Here is a 19,600-nt window from a genome sequence, read left to right as displayed (position 1 = left end):
TTTAGAGAACCTTCACGTGATAGACAATAACTTAGTTATCGATAAATATTTTTAAATGAAAAAATTACGATGCACGGTACTAGATGCAATCCTTAAAAGGAAAAAAGTTTTTTTGAGAAATGTGTTATAGCTTTTGAGTAAAAAATTTCCAAAGACCGTCCTTTTTTCGGCCTCCTGACTGAGCATGACCCCTTAACAAAAGTAACGGAGCTATTGTAAAAATCAGAAATATAATTTCCTACTGCAAAAATAGCATATCACGCATATAAATTCGAAAAACGACAGAAAGTACTTTTAACAGTGTAATAAAGATCATGAAAATCACAGACGATAGAAACTATCTACTGAAAACGAATGTAGCCCTGGTAAGAAAAAGTTATTTAATGCATCGGAAAACGACATTTTATGCTATTAAAAATAAAGGAAAATCTTAAAATTAGTGCTTGTAATCTGAATGCAATGCGTGAATGCCTCTCTGAAAAAGCTGTTTCCAGGAAAGTAATACGAAGAGTGCTTCGAAGGCACCTTTACAGTCAGCTCGCCAGATGGTCATACATGAGTACTGTTATTGAAAGGAGCGATGAGAATTTGTCAAAAAATACGTAGGGGAAAGGTGGGATAGTTGATCTCAGTTTCGTTTTTTTTATTAAAATAATGACAATCGTTTGCTTTGGAAACGTAGCTGTGTATATACACTATCGGTCAAAAGTTTGAAGTTACTCTGTGAATTAAGAGACGTAGCAGTTTCTTCGTTAAACTCACAAAATGTAATTTTTTCGCGGAAATATAATATAAGATATTAAAATTTGCTTGAATTGGGAACATTACAGTAATGGTTGAAAGTGTTAATTTTGAATTTAGAAAATATTTATTATGTGTACGATGTGATTGTTTATGAACGTTGATAAATGATTCTAACCTTGGGTGGATTCTGTACAGATTTTTGTTTTTTTTTGGGGATATTATGTAGATTATTTTGTTCACTTTGATGTGAATTGTGCTATTCTGGAATTTGTCAAAAAGCCTTTCTAGGCAAAGATTAGCATTGTGATCTGAAATATGCTTAGAGAAAAGGTGGGATAGTCGATCTCAGTTTTGTTTGTTTATTAAAATAATTATAATCCTTTGCTATGTTTGTATTTAATTATGTAAGTCGTGCTTCTTAGAATATTTTCAATATACTTGTACAAATTTGAGAGCTGAAAACTAATTTTAATGACTGAATTTCAACATTTTCTGGCAGTGATGTCATGCAAAAGTATCCCCCACTGAAGGGGAGACTTGATCAGTGAACTTTAAGAGTAAATAACACATTAAATTTCTGAAGAATATTTATTCTCTCCGTCAATAACATCTAAATAAAGGGAATACCGTAAAAAGAAAGTAAACTATAACAAACTTGAAAGAATTACTGAAAAAATAAAACCGAGGAATTAAACTCTATGACAGAAAACAACATAAATGCATTCTTAAAAGACATTTTCACTTAAATATCATCTGATTAAGAAGATGATGATGATGAAGAAAAGATTTAACTTTTTACTTTCTTTGTCATATTTTTCAGTTTCATTAGCTGTTCTATGTTTTTTTGGGGGCTTTTTCAGCTGTTCAAGTATCCCGCCTCGCACTCACACACTGGTCAAGTGCACTCGATAAAAAAAAAAAAATGCACTCGATTTGAATAAGCTGAAAAATTAAACTTACTTTAAATATTTAGTTCAATTAATAAATAGCATTAACAAACCAGAATTTGCTGTTTTTACTTAATATATTTCAAATCTTTGAAAATGACACATTTACTCGAAAAGCAGGAAGAACAAGCAGACCGAAGTATTTACTTTTTGGCTGCAAATCAGATCGAAGCTTCTAACAACATTATTCTATGCTCCCAACAGAAAACTGCAACGTGAAGTGTTGCTATAATGCAAACGTTACCACGATAACGTGACAGCAATCAGACAGCAGGCACAAATTGCCAATGTATTAATTAAAAAGCTGATGTGATCATGTATCACCGCTGAAAAACTATCCCACCTTTTCCGTATTAAGGGGACTAGGCAGTCGAAAAATCGATTTTTTTATTACATTTTCCGAAAGTACTATCTTTTCTCAATAAAATGCCGCTTGGTTTATAGTAAAATTTGCAAAATTGTAGATTTGGCAGCTCAAAACGTCAAGCGGCAACCCATAGCGTCGCCTTTGCCCAGAAACTTTAAATGCGTTTTTCTCGAATATTTTTTTCTCTTCATTTTTTCCCGATAGCGAGCGAATTGAGGTTCAAATCGAATTGGAAAAAATTACAGGATACGTAGAACATGTGTCATTTCGGCGCAAACCTCTGATATGGTCCGTAAAAATTCGAGAGTTTCATAAAAAAATCCGGTGACCCCTTAATTTTTTTATGAAAATCTCGACTTTTTACGGACTACCTAGGCAGTCAGATCGCTCGAAAATCAAGTATTTTTTGCGAATTAATTACGAGGAGATGAATACAAATTGTGACTAGTACGTTTGGGTAAAGTTTGTTAATACTATAAACAGTAAAAAAAATAATTATTTGAATAATATACACATGTATGACAGCGCTACAGTTGCCTGATATATACGTGTTTTTTTCTGGAGTCGCTGCAATTTTGCAGTGATTCTGGCCGTAAGAAATTGAATTGTGAAATATTCTCTGAAATTGAAACTTTGCCCCCATTCTGCCCTGAACCTATTGAAAAATAAAAAAAAATAAAATTAGAAAAATGGCGGCTGTAAAATGGCAAATTTTAAAGAAACTTGATTTTTTCGCCAGGGAAAAGAGACATTTTATTTTTTTTTTTTTTGTCAAAACAGAAGTTTTTGCAGACTTACGCGTAGGTTCAGGTTGTAATTAGACATGTTTCACATACGCTGAATTTTTTCAAATTGACTTGTACCTCCGTTTTTTTTCGCAATCACTGTAAAACGAAGAGGAGATATGATTCCGAGAAAAACGCGTTTAAAGTTTCGAAAGAGTAATTAGTCTACCTGCGTGCGCGCTGAAACGGTTTATGACGCGCTCGACCTTTTCGACCGTAGAATCCTTAATTTTGCGTATTTTAACATAAACCAAACGGCATTTTACTCGGTAAGGGTTGTATTTTACGAAAAATATATAAAAAAAAATCAAGTTTCTGACTGCCTAGTCCCCTTAAGACCTGCTGACTTTTGGTATAGTGAGATGAAAGCAAATTTAATATTTGAACTTTAGATGTTTAACAAGGGAAGATCCCGAAATGGAAAATTGAAAAAAATCTGAAACTTTGTGAATATGCAGGGGATCTCCTCCTGATTACAACGGAATTTTTGTTTGCTGCCCAAATTCACTCTAAGCGGGTGAAATTAACTCCTGAAAATTCGGCTATTTTCCAATTTTGTGTTATAACTCGCGAACTGTAAGAGATAGAAAAAAGGTTTCAAGACAAAAGTTACCTCTTTTAATTAGGCCTATCATTTGGTAACTTACAGTTCTTACAGTTCGCGAGTTATAACACGAAATCGGAAAATAACCGAATTTTCAGGGGTCAATTTCACCCCCTTGAGAGTGAATTTGGGCAGCAAACAAAAATCGCATTGTAATCAGGAGGAAATCCCTTACATATCCACAAAGGCTCAGAATTTTTTGAATTTCTGGTTTCCGGATCTTTCCTTGCAAGTTAAAAATACGTAGGAAGTTAAATTAAAATTTCAACGCATCAATAATTTGCGACTGAGTATACATATAAACCCCTTCCAATATGGTTTGAACAGGACATATTTTCTTCAGTATAAATGGAGCGCTGGCTCGCGACCTAATATTCTCATTATGAAAAGATCAGCAAGCAGACGCTCCTTTTTTTTATTCAGTTGCTACTGAAGGCCAGAAATGGGTGCCTGTTATATCATCGTTATGCAATGATCAGAAGTGTATAATGTAATTGGTGATGGAAGATGAATTCATTCTTTGTGCAAAACATTCGTGCAAGAAATATTTTAATGAGTGTTTGGTGGTATACATTTGCAAATTATAACTTATTTTGGATTTTTAATGGAAAACCATACTGCCAATCTAACATCTTACAAACAAGCTTGTTTAAAAACGAGCATCATGAAAGATTCTAAAACAATCTTCCATCGCGACGAAGGAAACAACAGGGAAGAATATTAAACAGTAGAATGAGGAACAGGTTCTCCACCTATCATGATTTTTCACCCTAGCTGAATCCTATTACCCTATCGCATTTATTTTATTGGATACAGTTAAAACCACGAGACAAAGAACAATATCAATTCAGAGAAAACTGGGATAAAAATTTAGACACTTTCCAATTTATAAGAAAATCCAATTAATGCATGTACGAATTGCGTTCCTGGACATTGGTCCTACATTCCTTCTACCGTCCGGAAGGTCAGCAACAACGGTGGGGACTGTCTAGTAGGGCTGTCACGAATATAATCTAAGTATTCTAATAATTAGGAGTAGGTATACGAATAATCGAATATTCGATCATTATTCGAATAATCTAAGTATTCGAATAATTAGGAGTAGGTATTTCAGTATTTGAAAATTCGATCATTATTTGAAAAATTAGGAGTATTCGAATATTCGATCATTATTCGAATAATTAGGAGTATTCGAATATTCGATCATTATTCGATCATTATTCGATCATTATTCGATCATTATTCGAATAATTAGGAGTATTCAATCATTATTCGAATAATTAGGAGTATTCAATCATTATTCGAATAATTAGGAGTATTCGAATATTCGATCATTATTCGAATAATTAGGAGTACTCGAATATTCGATCATTATTCGAATAATTAGGAGTATTCGAATATTCGATCATTATTCGAATAATTAGAAGTATTCGAATATTCGATCATTATTCGAATAATTAGGAGTATTCGAATTTTCGATCATTATTCGAATAATTAGGAGTACTCGAATATTCCATCATTATTCGAATAATTAGGAGTATTCGAATATTCGATCATTATTCGAATAATTAGGAGTACTCGAATATTCCATCATTATTCGAATAATTAGGAGTATTCAATCACTATACGAATAATTAAGAGTATTCGAATATTTGATCATTATTCGAATAATTAGAAGTATTTGAATATTTGGAGTAATCGGATTTCGGATTGTACCGAATAGAAATTTGATCATGAAATATTGTTTCACGCTGTATCAGGCCAGACATGATTTTACCCATAACTACGAAAAGAATTCCAAAATGAAGAGTTTCCATCTGTAACAAGCCCGGTCACCACACATATTTCGGGAGATACTACTACCACTGTGCATATCTACTTCCACTGTGCATATCTACTTCATACCATTGGAAATTTACATTTATCTACTCGCGATATCGTCCAGCGTAATACACATAAATATAACCTGTAAATGCAAGGTGCATTCTATAATTTAAAACGTTAGATACCATGTGCTCTCATATTTAAACATTTTCTGTCTCATTATTAAAAGTGATTTAGGATTTATAGTTTAAGAATTCAATAAGGAACCTCGCCCTTTAGACCCTACTATTGCACGCAAAATCTTTTTTCAATATTTTTTATTTTGTTTTCTATACATGTGTTTAATTTTAGTATTATTGTAATACTTAATGTACTGTATAGACCTCAAAAAATGAAAGTGGTATGATTTTTTTATTCTCAGTATTTATTCTATCTATATACCAATTATACAGGGTGTCCCACTAAGGAGTGGACAGCGCGATATCTCTTAAAGTATTGTCGATAAAAATATAAAAAAAATAGGGAATTGCATGGTTCGAGGGGGCCCATTTATTAGCGCGAACGAATTTTGTTTTCGATTATTATTTTAAAAGATACGATGGTCAAGTTCGGTTTTTCAAATGGAACTATTTTTTTTGAAGACCTGAGTTGATAGTGCGTTCCAAGACAAATGCAATAAGCTTTAATGTATACACTTTATTTCCACTGGTTTTTAAGATATTGCGCTTGCAAATTTACTGATTTTCACTGCAAGAAACCCCTCTGGAATGGCAAAAACCGGGGGTGGTCTTACTGGCGCCACGGGTGGCACTGCCTGTTGAAATGGATACTTACCTGCCAAAGGTCTACGCCAGAAATGGCAGGCCCAAAGGCTGGACAATTCTTTTCCGTGAGAAATGCTACTTAGGTAGGTACATCTGCGGTATCGAGAAGCGCATCGTTACTTTTATTTCGCACTTGCTTCTACGCTCGGATGGCCGGTTCTTTTGGGAGGGATGCAAGTTGGATTGGTTAGGTTAGGAGGAGTGAAAGTTGCTAGACTAAATTTCAACCATAGGGAGCAGATTGTATCAGAACCAATCCAACTTGCATCCCTCCCAAAAGAACCGGCCATCCGAGCGTAGAAGCAAGTGCGAAATAAAAGTAACGATGCGTTTCTCGATACCGCAGATGTACCTACCTAAGTAGCATTTCTGACGGAAAAGAATTGTCCAGCTTTTGGGCCTGCGAACCCTGTCGTAGACCTTTGGCAGGTAGGTATCAGTTTCAACAGGCAATGCCACCCGTAGCACCAGTAAGACCGACCCCGGTCCTTCCTATTCCAGAGGGTTTTCTTCCAGTGAAAATCAGTAATTTTGCAAGCGCAATATCTTAAAAACCAGTGGAAATAAAGTGTATACATTAAAGCTTATTGCATTTGTCTTGGAACGCACTATCAACTCAGGTCTTCAAAAAAAATAGTTCCATTTGAAAAACCGAACTTGACCATCGTATCTTTTAAAATAATAATCGAAAACAAAATTCGTTCGCGCTAATAAATGGGCCCCCTCGAACCATGCAATTCCCTATTTTTTTTATATTTTTATCGACAATACTTTAAGAGATATCGCGCTGTCCACTCCTTAGTGGGACACCCTGTATATATACCAATTCGGAGAGCAGCGCCAAGTATTTTGAATAAAATATTTATTCGTATTAAAATATTTATTTGTATAAAAATATATCTGCTTAATATTATTTACTACATTTTCTTCTTTGTATAAATGCCATTGTGATAATTGGCGCAATTTTTGTATATCATTACTTTTGTAAAGTTAAATATAGCACATTAATAAATTTATATTAATTTACGACAATGTTTTTAAATAAGATTCTTTTTGAGCGGATTATATACTTGGCGCTCTTTTTTGTACCTTTTTTTTTAAAAAAGGTAATTTTGTGGGGATTTCACACATTTTGTAGTGTTTATTGATGACGATAATTTGTTCACCGCCTCGGGGTTATTTTTTTTAACAATATATTATATTGTCATCCAAACTATGCACGCCTGCAAAGCTACAAGACAATTGGATTGGTGGAATTGGTTTAAATTTGAGTTTTCAGATATGAAGCAAACATACAAGAAGCAAACGGAGGATCAAACCTGAATAAAATCGTTTAATTAATATAATATTATGCCACAATAAATTTTATTCTCTGACGTAGATCACACTGCACCATCTGCTGCTTCGATTATCTGTAAATATATAAAAGCCACATTTTTTAGTTACAACCTAATGTAGAACTTATAGAAAAAGAGTGGACTTTTGCTATAGTAAGTGTAGAGACTACATAATGTGTCCGAAGGAGGTGAGAGCGTATGGCAGAAAGTCTTGTTGGAGGAAATTTAAATGCTAATGGTAATTGAGCGAAAATGAACAAAGAGATGCAATATTTTTAACGCACAATTTATTGATGTTGGCATAAACTTAATTTAGTATGTTTATTGGTGAATTGAAATATTTTTAATGGGAAACTAATAAAATTAATCAATAGCGTGGGAACTACTGTGGATTTTAATTAATAATGTATTACGAATATCTTTCACAAAAGATTGGAAAGTATCGAGGGAGATGCGTTTTCAGCGTACTTTCTTCACTAATGCGACTTACTCCACATTGCAAGCAGTACGCTATAATTTTTTTAATTCTTAATGCTACGCTAATTTGAAAAATTTTATCGATTTACCTTATTTGACAAATTTCCATAAACTTGTGCGAAACAAGATGCTTCTCTGTCTATCTAACCTTCTACGGACAACCTCCAAGCCTGTGAGTCCCCTTCATTTCTATCGGAGCCTGTGCGTCCCCTTTATTTCTCTCCAAGCCCGTGCGTCGCCTTCACTTCTATAAGCTTTACGTAGAAACTCTAAATTAAAAATGTCTTACTGGTATAAAAATATCTGGCAATTTAAATGCAATTTGTTACAATATATTATTATTTTGTACATGCCTGGTATAAATTTCTAGAAACTTGTGCGAAAGAAGATATTTCTCTGTCGAACCTTCTCCGGGCAACTTCCAAGTCTGTGCGTCCCCTTCGTTTCTAGAAGCTCTACATAAAAAATGTATTAAACAATTTTGGCGACTTATCTTATTAATTGAGACAACAATTCAGTGTCCTATATGGTGTAAAAACTCGTGACATTGGAAAAATGTTGACTACTTACCTTATTTGACACTTGGCACGTTATGAGGTTTGAAAATAATGTCGACTGATCTCGTACCTGTCTCAATTTAAAAAATTTTAGCTACGACAGGGTTGACCGCGGCGCTACACCCTTGTACGGAGAGATTTTTCGCCACCTGCGTGTAAAAGCCACAATAATGGCGCATCATTCCAAAAAATGAAACTAACGGAAGCCGGTATAGGCGTGGCGTTGAGTAGCTGAAACATTCAGACACAAAAATTCTAGAAAAAAAATTCAAACACCGTTACAATCAAAGACACGTCCCATTAGTTACCCCTTACGTCTGATCTAGGTATGCACTGCATTAAGGATAAAATCATAAAAAAGAAAATCAGAACAATAGATTCTGAGATCTGCAGAACTAATACATAATTGAATAAAAATTTAATTTCTCAATTTCTGAAAGTAATGATATAGAAACAACTAGCCTATTGTTTACCAACACCACGAATTTTAAAAACAGCATTAAATACAGTATCAAATAAACAGTCTGCGAAAGCTTTTTACAACACTTATGGTTAAAAAATTGATAGAAAAAAATTATGTAAATGTAAAATATTTTAAATTATTTATAGTTCAAAAGTTATACGAAAAAAGCACCAAATTTTTCAACCCGGGCCGGAAAAAATAAAGCTCCTGAATTTTGTCGGACCTAACGCATACCTATTCTGATGTATGTATTTCTACGTTAAGAACTCGGTTTGGCCTACACGTCAGGAGCTTGGCGCTATCCCCACCACTTCTGACTCGCTCTTGTTCTGCGAAAGCGAGAGCGAGATGGAACGAGAGCAATGAAGAAACGAGAAAGTGGTGGGGATGCTAATTGGAAAATGCTTTAGCAGCTATCAAACCTGGTCGAGCATTAAAACTGTTGCAAATTATTTTGTTTGTACTAATTATTTTATAAACATCCTTTTCCGATGCAGTCATTAATTGGGACATTGGATTGCATGTCCCGATCAATGATACGGTATTCCACGCATTATGTACGAGTCAATGATCCGGTCCGACATAGGTCACTATTTGGGACGAAGAGAGAATAGAAGGTCAAAAATAGGTATATGTGCACCATATAATATATTTATTGTTAATAATTGTATTCGAACAATTTCATCATAAAAAGAAGCCTTTTTCGTACTGGAAAAGAACCAGGCATATGACAGGCTATTAATGAGTAAGGTAAATGTACCAATAACTATCCGTTTAAGGAAACGGTGACAAAGTATAATGAATATTGTGTACAAAATTAACAATTTAAATGGAACTATTTTTCATTCATAAAGATTTTGTTATTTTTCATCAGTACTTACATAACAACATTTTATTTTTTTTTATATTTAACGTAGCATAAACGAGAATATTTGTACGTATAAATGTACCAATACATAGCCAACCTCACGCAATTGACCTAGCGTCCCGATTTTCATGTCCCAGTATCTACCCATAAGTTTTATAATCGTGTAAAAATTATTTTAAAAACTGATTCTTTGTCTTAAATGGAAAAATCCGTTAAGGAAAATTAAGAAGTACAGAAATATAAAATTATTTTGTAAATAACCATAATAAACAGATTAGGAAATAAAAGTATAAACATTTTATTTATCTTACAAGTCATATAGTTTTGTTTTATATATATTATTACAATTACATCTTTATAAATTATTAAATATACTTAATTGTTTTTCTATTTTTATTATCTTCTTTCTTTCGACTATTAATTTTTTAATTTCATTGTTAATTTTTTTCTTTTCCTCGGTAATAGCTTTGTTGGCTTCTTTTTCTTCAACTTTTTTTTCTTTGCTTCATCTCTAAGTTTTTTCTTTCTTGTATTTCCATTTATTTTCTTAGTTTCTCCTCCTGAATTTGAATGTGATGCATCTGCCATTCTTCAGACGTTAATATCGTAGGGATCCTATTTGATTTTTTAGCTTTTTTATTTGGAATCAGGCCAAATCAAAGCTTTCTTAAAGGGCAGTGGAGCCCTTTGAACTTCTACATTTTGATTGCACTTAACATGAGAAGCTGTGAAGATATTATTATCAAAACCTATATAATTCAAATAAGTATTAAATCAGTATTTTTTTACCTCCTGCTGTATCAGTTTCAACCATACTAGATTTGTCGAAACTAAAATTTTTTCAGATGTACAGACTTTGTTTTAATTTCATCTAACACAGTTTTATTTAAATACTTACCAGCTTTATTCCAAATATTGAGTCAGAAATTCACATTTTTTTGGTAATTTTTCTCCTGCGACGCCGATTAACACTTGCAACTCACTTCATCCGAGTTATTGAACACGTGGTTAGTTACTGGACTAACAAGATTTGTTTGCACCGATAAATAGCCATGTAAATATTCAAATAAAAAATATATTTCTTATCCAAATTTTTTCTTTCTATTTGTTACAAATATTTTCAAGATTCTAAAACCCTTTTGTCTATCTAAAAAACTATTATCCTATAATAATTATGCTCTTAACAAGAAGCACGCTCTTCTTGGCCATATCATAACGAATGTCTGAAAACGCGTCATATATCTGGCCTCGAGACTTTAAATGGTATTTCTAAATATCTAGACAAAAAAACAAGACGAAATAACTTCAGATATCAAACCGAACAGTTAAATAATGCAAATTACACCAAACATGTATTTTATCTTACGTGCATAGTTTAATAATTATTAATATTTCAACAGATGACTAGGTACTGGTACATGGCTCGTTTCTGGTACATTTACCTTAACTGCGATAAATACTTTTAATATGTAAATATGTTAGAACGTACGCGTAGATCTTACAGGGTCGCTAATTGGGACATTTACCTTAGTGTGTCCAATTAAATGTCGCTCGAAGGAAAATAATGTTGCATTTTCAACAAAGCACGTCGAAAAACGACTAGCATGAGCACACGAAAACGTGGGACATTGTTGTGCTTAGCGACGAAGTATCTTTTTGGGCTTGGAGTCCTATCAAACGAACCTGGTTTACCCGTGGAAATCCAGTTATCCAAAGGAGTATTAACCTTTCAGCGTGGAGGCTTTCTGCCCAGAACAGTACCTAGCTGTGGGATGAATTGCATTGGTCGAAACCTTAACCCCTGCTGTTAAGGCGTACTGCATAGCAGACCTAAAGAAGTATTGTCACACCTCCTAATCTAACCAATCGGACTTGCATCCCTCCCAAACGCCCACTCTCTTGAAGAGGCCCTCTTCACAGTAATATCTCCTTCTAAAGTAGAGCTGTTCAAGTACCCGGAAAAAGCAAGCCGAGCCTGGCTCGGCCTGAAAAACCGAGCCGAGCCGGGTACCCGAAAGAACCCAGCAGCTCGGATGGAACCAAGTACTTGAATTGTTTCAAGCAGCCCGAAAGAACCGGGCGGATTGGATGGAACCGAGCGGCTCGGATAGAACCAAGTACTTGATTTTTTTCAAGCGGCCCGATCTTTCTTAACCGGGCGGATTGGATAGAACCAAGCGGATTGAATTTTTCCAAGCGGCCCGAAAGAAACCGGGCGGATTGGATAGAACCAAGCGGGTTGAATTTTTCCAAGCGGCCCGAAAGAAACCGGGTGGCTTGGAAAGAAACGAACTGTCCGAATGACTGTCGAACAGGGCCGCTGGTTTCTTTCCAGGCCACCCGGTTTCTTACGGCCCGCTCGCTTACTTTCCAAGCCGCCCGGTTTCTTTCGGGCCGCTTGGAAAAATTCAACCCGCTTGGTTCTATCCAATCCGCCTGGTTTCTTTCGGGCCGCTTGGAAAAATTCAATCCGCTTGGTTCTATTCAATCCGCCCGGTTTCTTTTGGGCCGCTTGAAAAATTTCAATCCGCTTGGTTCTATCCAATCCGCCCGGTTAAGAAAGATCGGGCCGCTTGAAAAAAATCAAGTACTTGGTTCTATCCGAGCCGCTCGGTTCCATCCAATCCGCCCGGTTCTTTCGGGCCGCTTGAGAAAATTCAAGTACTTGGTTCTATCCGAGCCGCTCGGTTCTTTCGGGTACCTGGCTCGGCTTGGAAACCGAGTCCCGGATTGGTTCGGATTTCAAGCTACCCGGAATATTCAAGTAATCGTACAGCTCTATTCTCAAGGCCTGCAGAATGTATATGAGAAGAGCACAGCACGCCTCTAATTCGGGTGTCCAATAGACCTTGGTCCCAAGCCCTACTCCGCTTCACGTCCTTTGACGAGCGGTGCTCGTCATACCGCCGTTGTGGACGGTTTTCCTATGACGAGTCGGCTGCTCGTCATACCACGCTGAGGGGTTAAATATTCAACGAAAGTTCATGTTTGGTGATTTTTCAACGTTCGGGGTTTCGGGACATTATGCGTCTTTACGGATAATTTAACCCCTTCGCGACCGTGGACGAGATATCTCGCTATCTGTCGTACGATGCCACGGACCAGTTATCCCGCGACAGAATATGGTTCGCACGACGCCACGGACGAGATATCCCGCGTGTTTATTTACCAAGATAGTTCTAATTTGAAGAAAAATTAATTTACGAAACATCTTAGCGATTAATAAATGAAGCATTTTAAAGTCACTGAAAGTAGATACTAAGTAAATTGATTATAGTAAAAAAATTGATAAGCAAACATTGTACCACAAACAAGATAAAATGTTTTATATTAATTATTTATATAACATATTTTATTTAACATATCAACATATTTTATTTAACATATTAACATATTTTATTTAACATATTAACATATTTTATTTAACATATTAACATATTTTATTTAACATATTATTTATATAACATATGTTAGATAACATATTTTAAATTAATTATTTACACACATCCTATATGTAACCACAGCCAGCGACCTACTCTTTCAGGTTCTGATTTTCGTCACCAGGTAGCGTATCGCAGTGTAGCGAATCCCAATATTGTGTCGCGGGATAACTCGTCCGTGGCATCGTACGAACGACATAATGTTGCGGGATAACTCGTCCGTGGCATCGTACGAACGACATAATGTTGCGGGATAACTCGTCCGTGGCATCGTACGACACAGACCGTGTAGCGAGATATCTCGTCCACGGTCGCGAAGGGGTTAAATGCCCAAAAAATGATCAGATTATATATAAAAGGGGTCTCCTAACATCAGCGAAACGTTGGTTTGATGAAACTAGAGGGCAGTGGGCACTTCAAGAGGATAATTTTTGCACGGAATGGAAAACGCGTAACGGTATCAACGCGTTGGATTGGCCATCTCAACGCCCTGATGCTAATTCAATAGAAAATGTTTAGTTTATTATAAAGTACAAACTATTTCAAAATTAAAAGCCCTAGTGGAGGTCTCTCCCTGTCTCATACGCCGAAAAGTTGGTCGAAACTATGCCCAGACGCTGTCAAGCAATTGTTACGAGCCGAGGCTGAGGGCAATGTGAGTAGTAGCGGACGAACCGGGGTCTGGTATCCCCGGGAGCCGCTATAAGGAGGTTGGATGTCGTGGACGAACCGGGGTCTGGTATTCGCGGGAGCCACTAGGAAGGTAAAGTTTCACGGACTAACCGGGGTCTGGTATCCCCGGGAGCCGCTAGGAAGGTGGATATCGTGGACGAACCGGGGTTGGTATCCCCGGGAGCCACTAAGAAGGTGGTTATCGTGGACGAACCGGGGTCTGGTATCCCCGGGAGCCACTAGGAATGCTAGTTTAGGCTCGTAACTTTATAATGTGATACCCCTTGAGCGGTAAAGGGGTATCTCTGTGGGTTGGTCTCAAAGACGAAATTCGGATGATGATTGAAAAGTTCAGTCTTTACAAATGTTTCTGTATTCGTTTTATCGCGGTACCTAGGTCCACCTCTCGGTTTTGACGCACTGAGAATTGCGGGGGTCTCAAAAATAAGAGTTAACAGTCACAACACCTATCAGCAACTCTACATACTGTATGGTAAAAGTTGGTACAATGCTCGAAGGAGAAATACTACTTGATCTAGCGAGCCCTCTTTCGTCTACGCGTGTTAGACTTGAAATAAGCCCCTGAGTATTGATTCGTGGCCCTTTTTATATCATGGAATTCGGCTAAAAAGTTCTTATTTGAAGAAAACTATTTGGCTCACAGGAAAACAAGTTTTCTCGGAAGTATGCAAGTACCCGGTTTTACCCTATAGGTGTGGGTAATATCAGGTACCTATTAAAAACGCATAAAATATATAATTATAAAAGCATTATTACTATTATTTTAGACGCCACAAAGAAAGATATTTTAACAAATATTAATTTGTACATAATTTTATTTTAATTTATCTAGTGCATAAAAATAACAAATAAAAGTCTCGTCGCCCTCCTCAATATTTGTGCAAATCTCATGAGCCCATCCGCTATACATATCTACACATATAATCAAGATAATTATTGGATTTTTTAAAGATTAGAAATCAGCTTCTATAAGACATTTACGCCATAGGGTCATTCCGGGAGAGACGCACCTAGCGGAGAGATGCACCACTTCCTGTTCCGACCACACTACATAAGTGGCAGCACTGTTTCAACGCTTAAGACGCGTGTTCTTATCTACAAACATAACCTTATTAAACGAATCACATCGATCGTGCGGTTTAAGTTCATTAAAATTGAAAAAGCTTTTCGTTGCGTGGGATGTGAGGCGAAAAAATTGTGTGAGCGGTGAGTAAATTGGATTCGTTGCCCGGAGTGCTCAAAGGGGCTCCACGAAACATGAACCATGTATCCTCCCCTCTGTAATATGCGTAGAAGAGAAAAAAATGAATGAAAGTAGGGAGAAGAGGGTAACAATAAGTAGGTGCATCGCCCCCGAATCTGAAGTGCATCTCTCCCTCAGGTCTGGGGTTAGATGCACTTTTTCGAAGTTTTTTTAGAAAGCGTATTTTAATATTAAAATAAGGTTTTCAAATATTTAATATGTTATTTTGTCAAAGAGATTGAAATAAACAATCAAACTACATTTACCCAAATTTTCAGTTATATTTATTTAAGACTTTATAAGCAATCGAAAAAAGTGGTGCGTCTCCCCCGAAATGACCCTACATAGAAAGTACGGGTGCCCGATTTTGCCGCATACTCAAATACCCGGTTTTGCCCCAAATGAGGTGATTTACTAAACATTAAATATTTACACTTCAACATGCGGTAAAGAGCCGGGTAAAATGTAAAAATACTGTGTAAAGACTACAGAATACAATGCAGTACTTACCGTAATAGATTCTTTAAATCCAAGCGGTATAAAAAAAAAACAATTCACCAACGCAACACTGGAACTTTTCAACTCGAAATTTTTAAACTTCTCTGGATGAAAAACTACGACGGCCTTTGCGCTGCGATTGATCTCATACCGTCGTGAGGTCCACCCGAATGTAAGACCATACGTTGGGTACCCGATTTTGCCCCACTTTCCCCTACACGAGCGTCGAAACGAATTAGAAATTTTCATAAAAGTTCAAAACTTATCGTGAGAATAGGAATGTAGGTTAATTTCCCTCCATTTTGGGAAATAAAGCTGTAAAACGTGGATAAAATTTTATGATGCATTGCTTGAATATGTTGGAAGGAACTAAACTTAAGGTGTATTATTTCTACGGTAAGACTACTGTCTTACTGTACTGACCGTCTACTGTTTTTCTTTTAAATCCGTGTACAAAATCATAGAATAACATTAATTTTCGTTACGTAGGAAATGCATGGGAGCAGTGGCAGTTCTAAATAGTAGCACTGAACAAAAAGTACAACTCATCAATAGCACAGAAGCCCTTCCACTTTTGCGATTCAAAATTTGCAATTCAAACGACCATATAATGCAGTTTAATCTGGACAAAGCATAGTTGGTTCTCGTGTTTTATGGTTCTGTCTCAATTGTACCTTTTCTTAAATAAAGCTGAATCCCGTCAGCCCGTGTACAGAAATACTCCTGGAGGACTAAGTAGGTCTTAAAACCATTTAAAACCACAGATACTTGTAGCTGAAGTATAGCGTACTTGCAAGCAGAGGTCGCCAGCAGTGGGATCGCGAATTTCAAGCAACTTCTTCTTGCTTCTGAAATGTAGAACATAAGTAAAACACTCGCGACCCAGCAGTTGTGCCCATGTGCAATATTTAACAAGGATATTCAGCCTGACACATTAATTCTATGTCATAAGAAAATAAACTATATATAATTATCACTATTCAAAAAGTTAGGCAATAAGATTATTTGAAAAATCGTTATTATTTTGAAATACTACTTATTATTTCGCTATATGTGCATTATTAACCTAAACTTAATAGTGGACTATTAAACATAAGATACAGCAAAAACAGTTTTTGTGTTATCAAAAAATTTGTGCAAAATTCCTAATAATCCTTCCTATTCGATAGATATTTTATAATTAGTATAATCCTGACTACACAATAGCATTAATTGAAATATTCAATTGTATATCCGTCTACAATAATTTGTCTCCCCTTTTTGCAGTTGTGGCGAGCAGCTCTTGCAACCTCAATGAAGAATAAGTACTGCAAAAAGTCCTGAGGCGAACACTACCGAAAAAAGCTATAAACTCATTCGTTCGATGTGTATTCCATATTGTAAACACGTGCCAAACAGCTTTAACCAGACTCACTGGTTACCTCACTTCAACCGACCACTCGTAAGGAAGCAAATTATGCAACAACTAACATCCAATGATTCGTCACCGAAGAGGGTACACAGTTTGAAACGCAAAGAATAACACAGAACGAACAAAATCAGGATGACGTATTTAGATTACAATATGTCCGATAATGCAATATTCACAGACTACTTTAGCATCCATAATACCGACCAATCGTTCGTCAGCAATATACCGCAACTATCAACCATGACTTCCATCGTCGTTAACGTCACTTTATCCGCTGTCGCGCAGTCTGGTCAAGCCAATCTCCTGGAGAGCCTGATTATACCATTATATGGGACAATATTTTTACTTTCTGTGGTGGGAAATTCCTTGGTGTTAATCACGTTGGCGCGTAACAAGAGGATGAGGACTGTCACCAACGTCTACCTGTTGAACCTGGTAAGTAAATGTTGTTACGGCAATTGGCCGTTTTTGAATGCTTGATTTTATTTTATTGCATAAGTTCCGTAGCTTTGCCGCATGCTTCTTGCAGATACACTTAAGCCTCGTGGCCACTAGCAATAAGCTTGCGACATTTATTGCGAGAGTTGGTGTCAGCACAGTGTAAACACGCCTGACAGTAACTCTAGCAAGTTCTGATTACTTGCTACAGTTGGTCTCAGCAAGTGAATTCTGTCGTAGTGCAGACACCCGATAATCTTCTCTCTCTCTGAGAAAGATTTTACTTCCAAGCGAATTGGAAATTTTTGGCGAGAGTAGAAAGCAAGTAGCTGGACCATAGTATTTGGTTTCGAATCTACGTGCACGCCAGCATTTTTGTATCACTTTTAGTAATGTTTGGTCCAACTAATTCTAAATTCTAGTTTGTTGGACCGACATTATAGTAGATACTTTATGTATGAATATTTGCTGCCAACTCTCAGGCGTAACACTGCAGTGTAGAGTGGTGTAATAGACAGGTGTTCCGACTCCTGTTGAGAACGTGTGACATTTTCGTCCTAGCTCTTCTGGCGGCCGGCAGATTTCGGGGCTGTTGTAAAGGCATTTACATATATATACAGGCCTGGTATGGAATTCCTACTCGTAATGGAAGGGGAACACGCCCGTATGCGCGTGATGACCTACGTGCAACGTCAGCATTTTTGTATCACATTTAGTAATGTTTGGTCCAACTAATTCTAAATTCTAGTTTGTTGGACCGACATTATAGTAGATACTTTATGTATAAACATTTGCTGTCAACTCTCAGGCGTAACACTGCAGTGTAGCGTGGTGTAATAGACAGGTGTTCCGACTCCTGTTCAGAATGTGTGACATTTTCGTCCTAGTTCTTCTGGCGGCCAGCAGATTTCGTGGCTGTTGTAAAGGTATTTACATATATATACAGGCCTGGTATGGAATTCCTACTCGTAGTGGAAGGGGAATACGCCACGCATGCGCGTGATGACCCCGTGACGTCGAACCAATCGACGCCAAGGTACATTCAAATGTGGCATGTTCCCCCTCCATTACGCGTAAGATTTTTCTGGCAAGCCCAGTAATACCATTACAATCTCTACTACCACAATCTCATTAACACATATGTATATGCCTTCTAAGTCACGACGCCTCTCGCGGCGGCCAGGGGAACTAAACAGAAATCGGCACACAAAATCGATTGGGTAAAAGGTACAGAGTCGGAACACATGTCTATTACACCGTGGTGTAGACACGCGGGACTTATCTTCTGCAAGATTTTTCTGGCAACTACTTGCAGGCAAGAACTTCCGTAAAAAATTGCTGTAGTGTAAACACTCTTGCAAGTTTCTTGCGCAATAAATATCGCAAGTTTATTGCTAATGGCCACGAGGCTTTACAAGCAGTATTGATTTACCGAGTAGAGTTTTGTGCACTTTTGCCGTTGACACAAAATTTCCCGTCATATTTTGAAAATTAGTACTCTGAAACGTAACATAGATGATGGAGGACAAATACTTTGGGGATGTGAAATATCACCAGCTACATGAGATAAGATTCTGTAGGATTATTAATGTAAAAATGTGAAATAGTTTTTTTTATATAGATGTACTATTCATTTTTAAACTTTTCGCCATTTAATCATATTATATATCTGGGATGTAGGAAATGTTCGTGACGGAAGTAGGCAAATGGGATTTGTAAATTATTCTTTTTCTCTTAAGGAGTCATTCTACTTTCATCGCCCGAAAATTGAAGCTATATTTAATGATTTTTTTCTTAACAAATACATCATATAATGAAATAAATCTTTTTGGAATTTATTAAGCTACTCTTATATTATATAAAAAAATTAAAAAATTGTTTTTAATTTTTTTCATACGTTTTTTTTATAGCGTCAATGTGACACCTTCATAAAAGAGGCACCTATGTCCGTCGCGTAGGTGATTTCCCGGCTCCGGCTTATCTGCAATAAAAAATCCGGAAAGATTCTTAATCTGTACGAGTGTGGCTATCGCCCGTAGCTCAATTAACAATTTTTGTTGAGGAATAACAAAATGGCGCG

The 19,600-nt window shown here is 36.5% G+C and overlaps 1 protein-coding gene and 1 long non-coding RNA gene across 2 annotated transcripts in view; one reads left to right on the top strand and one right to left on the bottom strand.

Moving 5' to 3' along the window:
- The window catches only part of LOC143378562 (uncharacterized), a 397,603-nt gene that overhangs the window by 13,879 nt on the left and 364,124 nt on the right, over positions 1-19,600 (bottom strand). The gene's annotated exons all lie outside the window — the stretch shown is intronic.
- LOC143378497 (cholecystokinin receptor type A) overlaps positions 1-19,600 on the top strand; it is a 222,906-nt gene that overhangs the window by 60,040 nt on the left and 143,266 nt on the right. The window contains exon 2 of the mRNA XM_076830295.1: positions 16,938-17,517. Within this exon, the coding sequence (XP_076686410.1) occupies positions 17,215-17,517 (303 nt within the window). The 5' untranslated portion in view covers positions 16,938-17,214. The remainder of the gene's footprint in view (positions 1-16,937; positions 17,518-19,600) is intronic.

This window comes from Andrena cerasifolii, chromosome 2, assembly GCF_050908995.1.
Source record: "Andrena cerasifolii isolate SP2316 chromosome 2, iyAndCera1_principal, whole genome shotgun sequence".
NCBI classification, from domain to species: Eukaryota; Metazoa; Arthropoda; class Insecta; order Hymenoptera; family Andrenidae; genus Andrena; species Andrena cerasifolii.
This window is presented reverse-complemented; position numbering and strand designations above follow the sequence as displayed.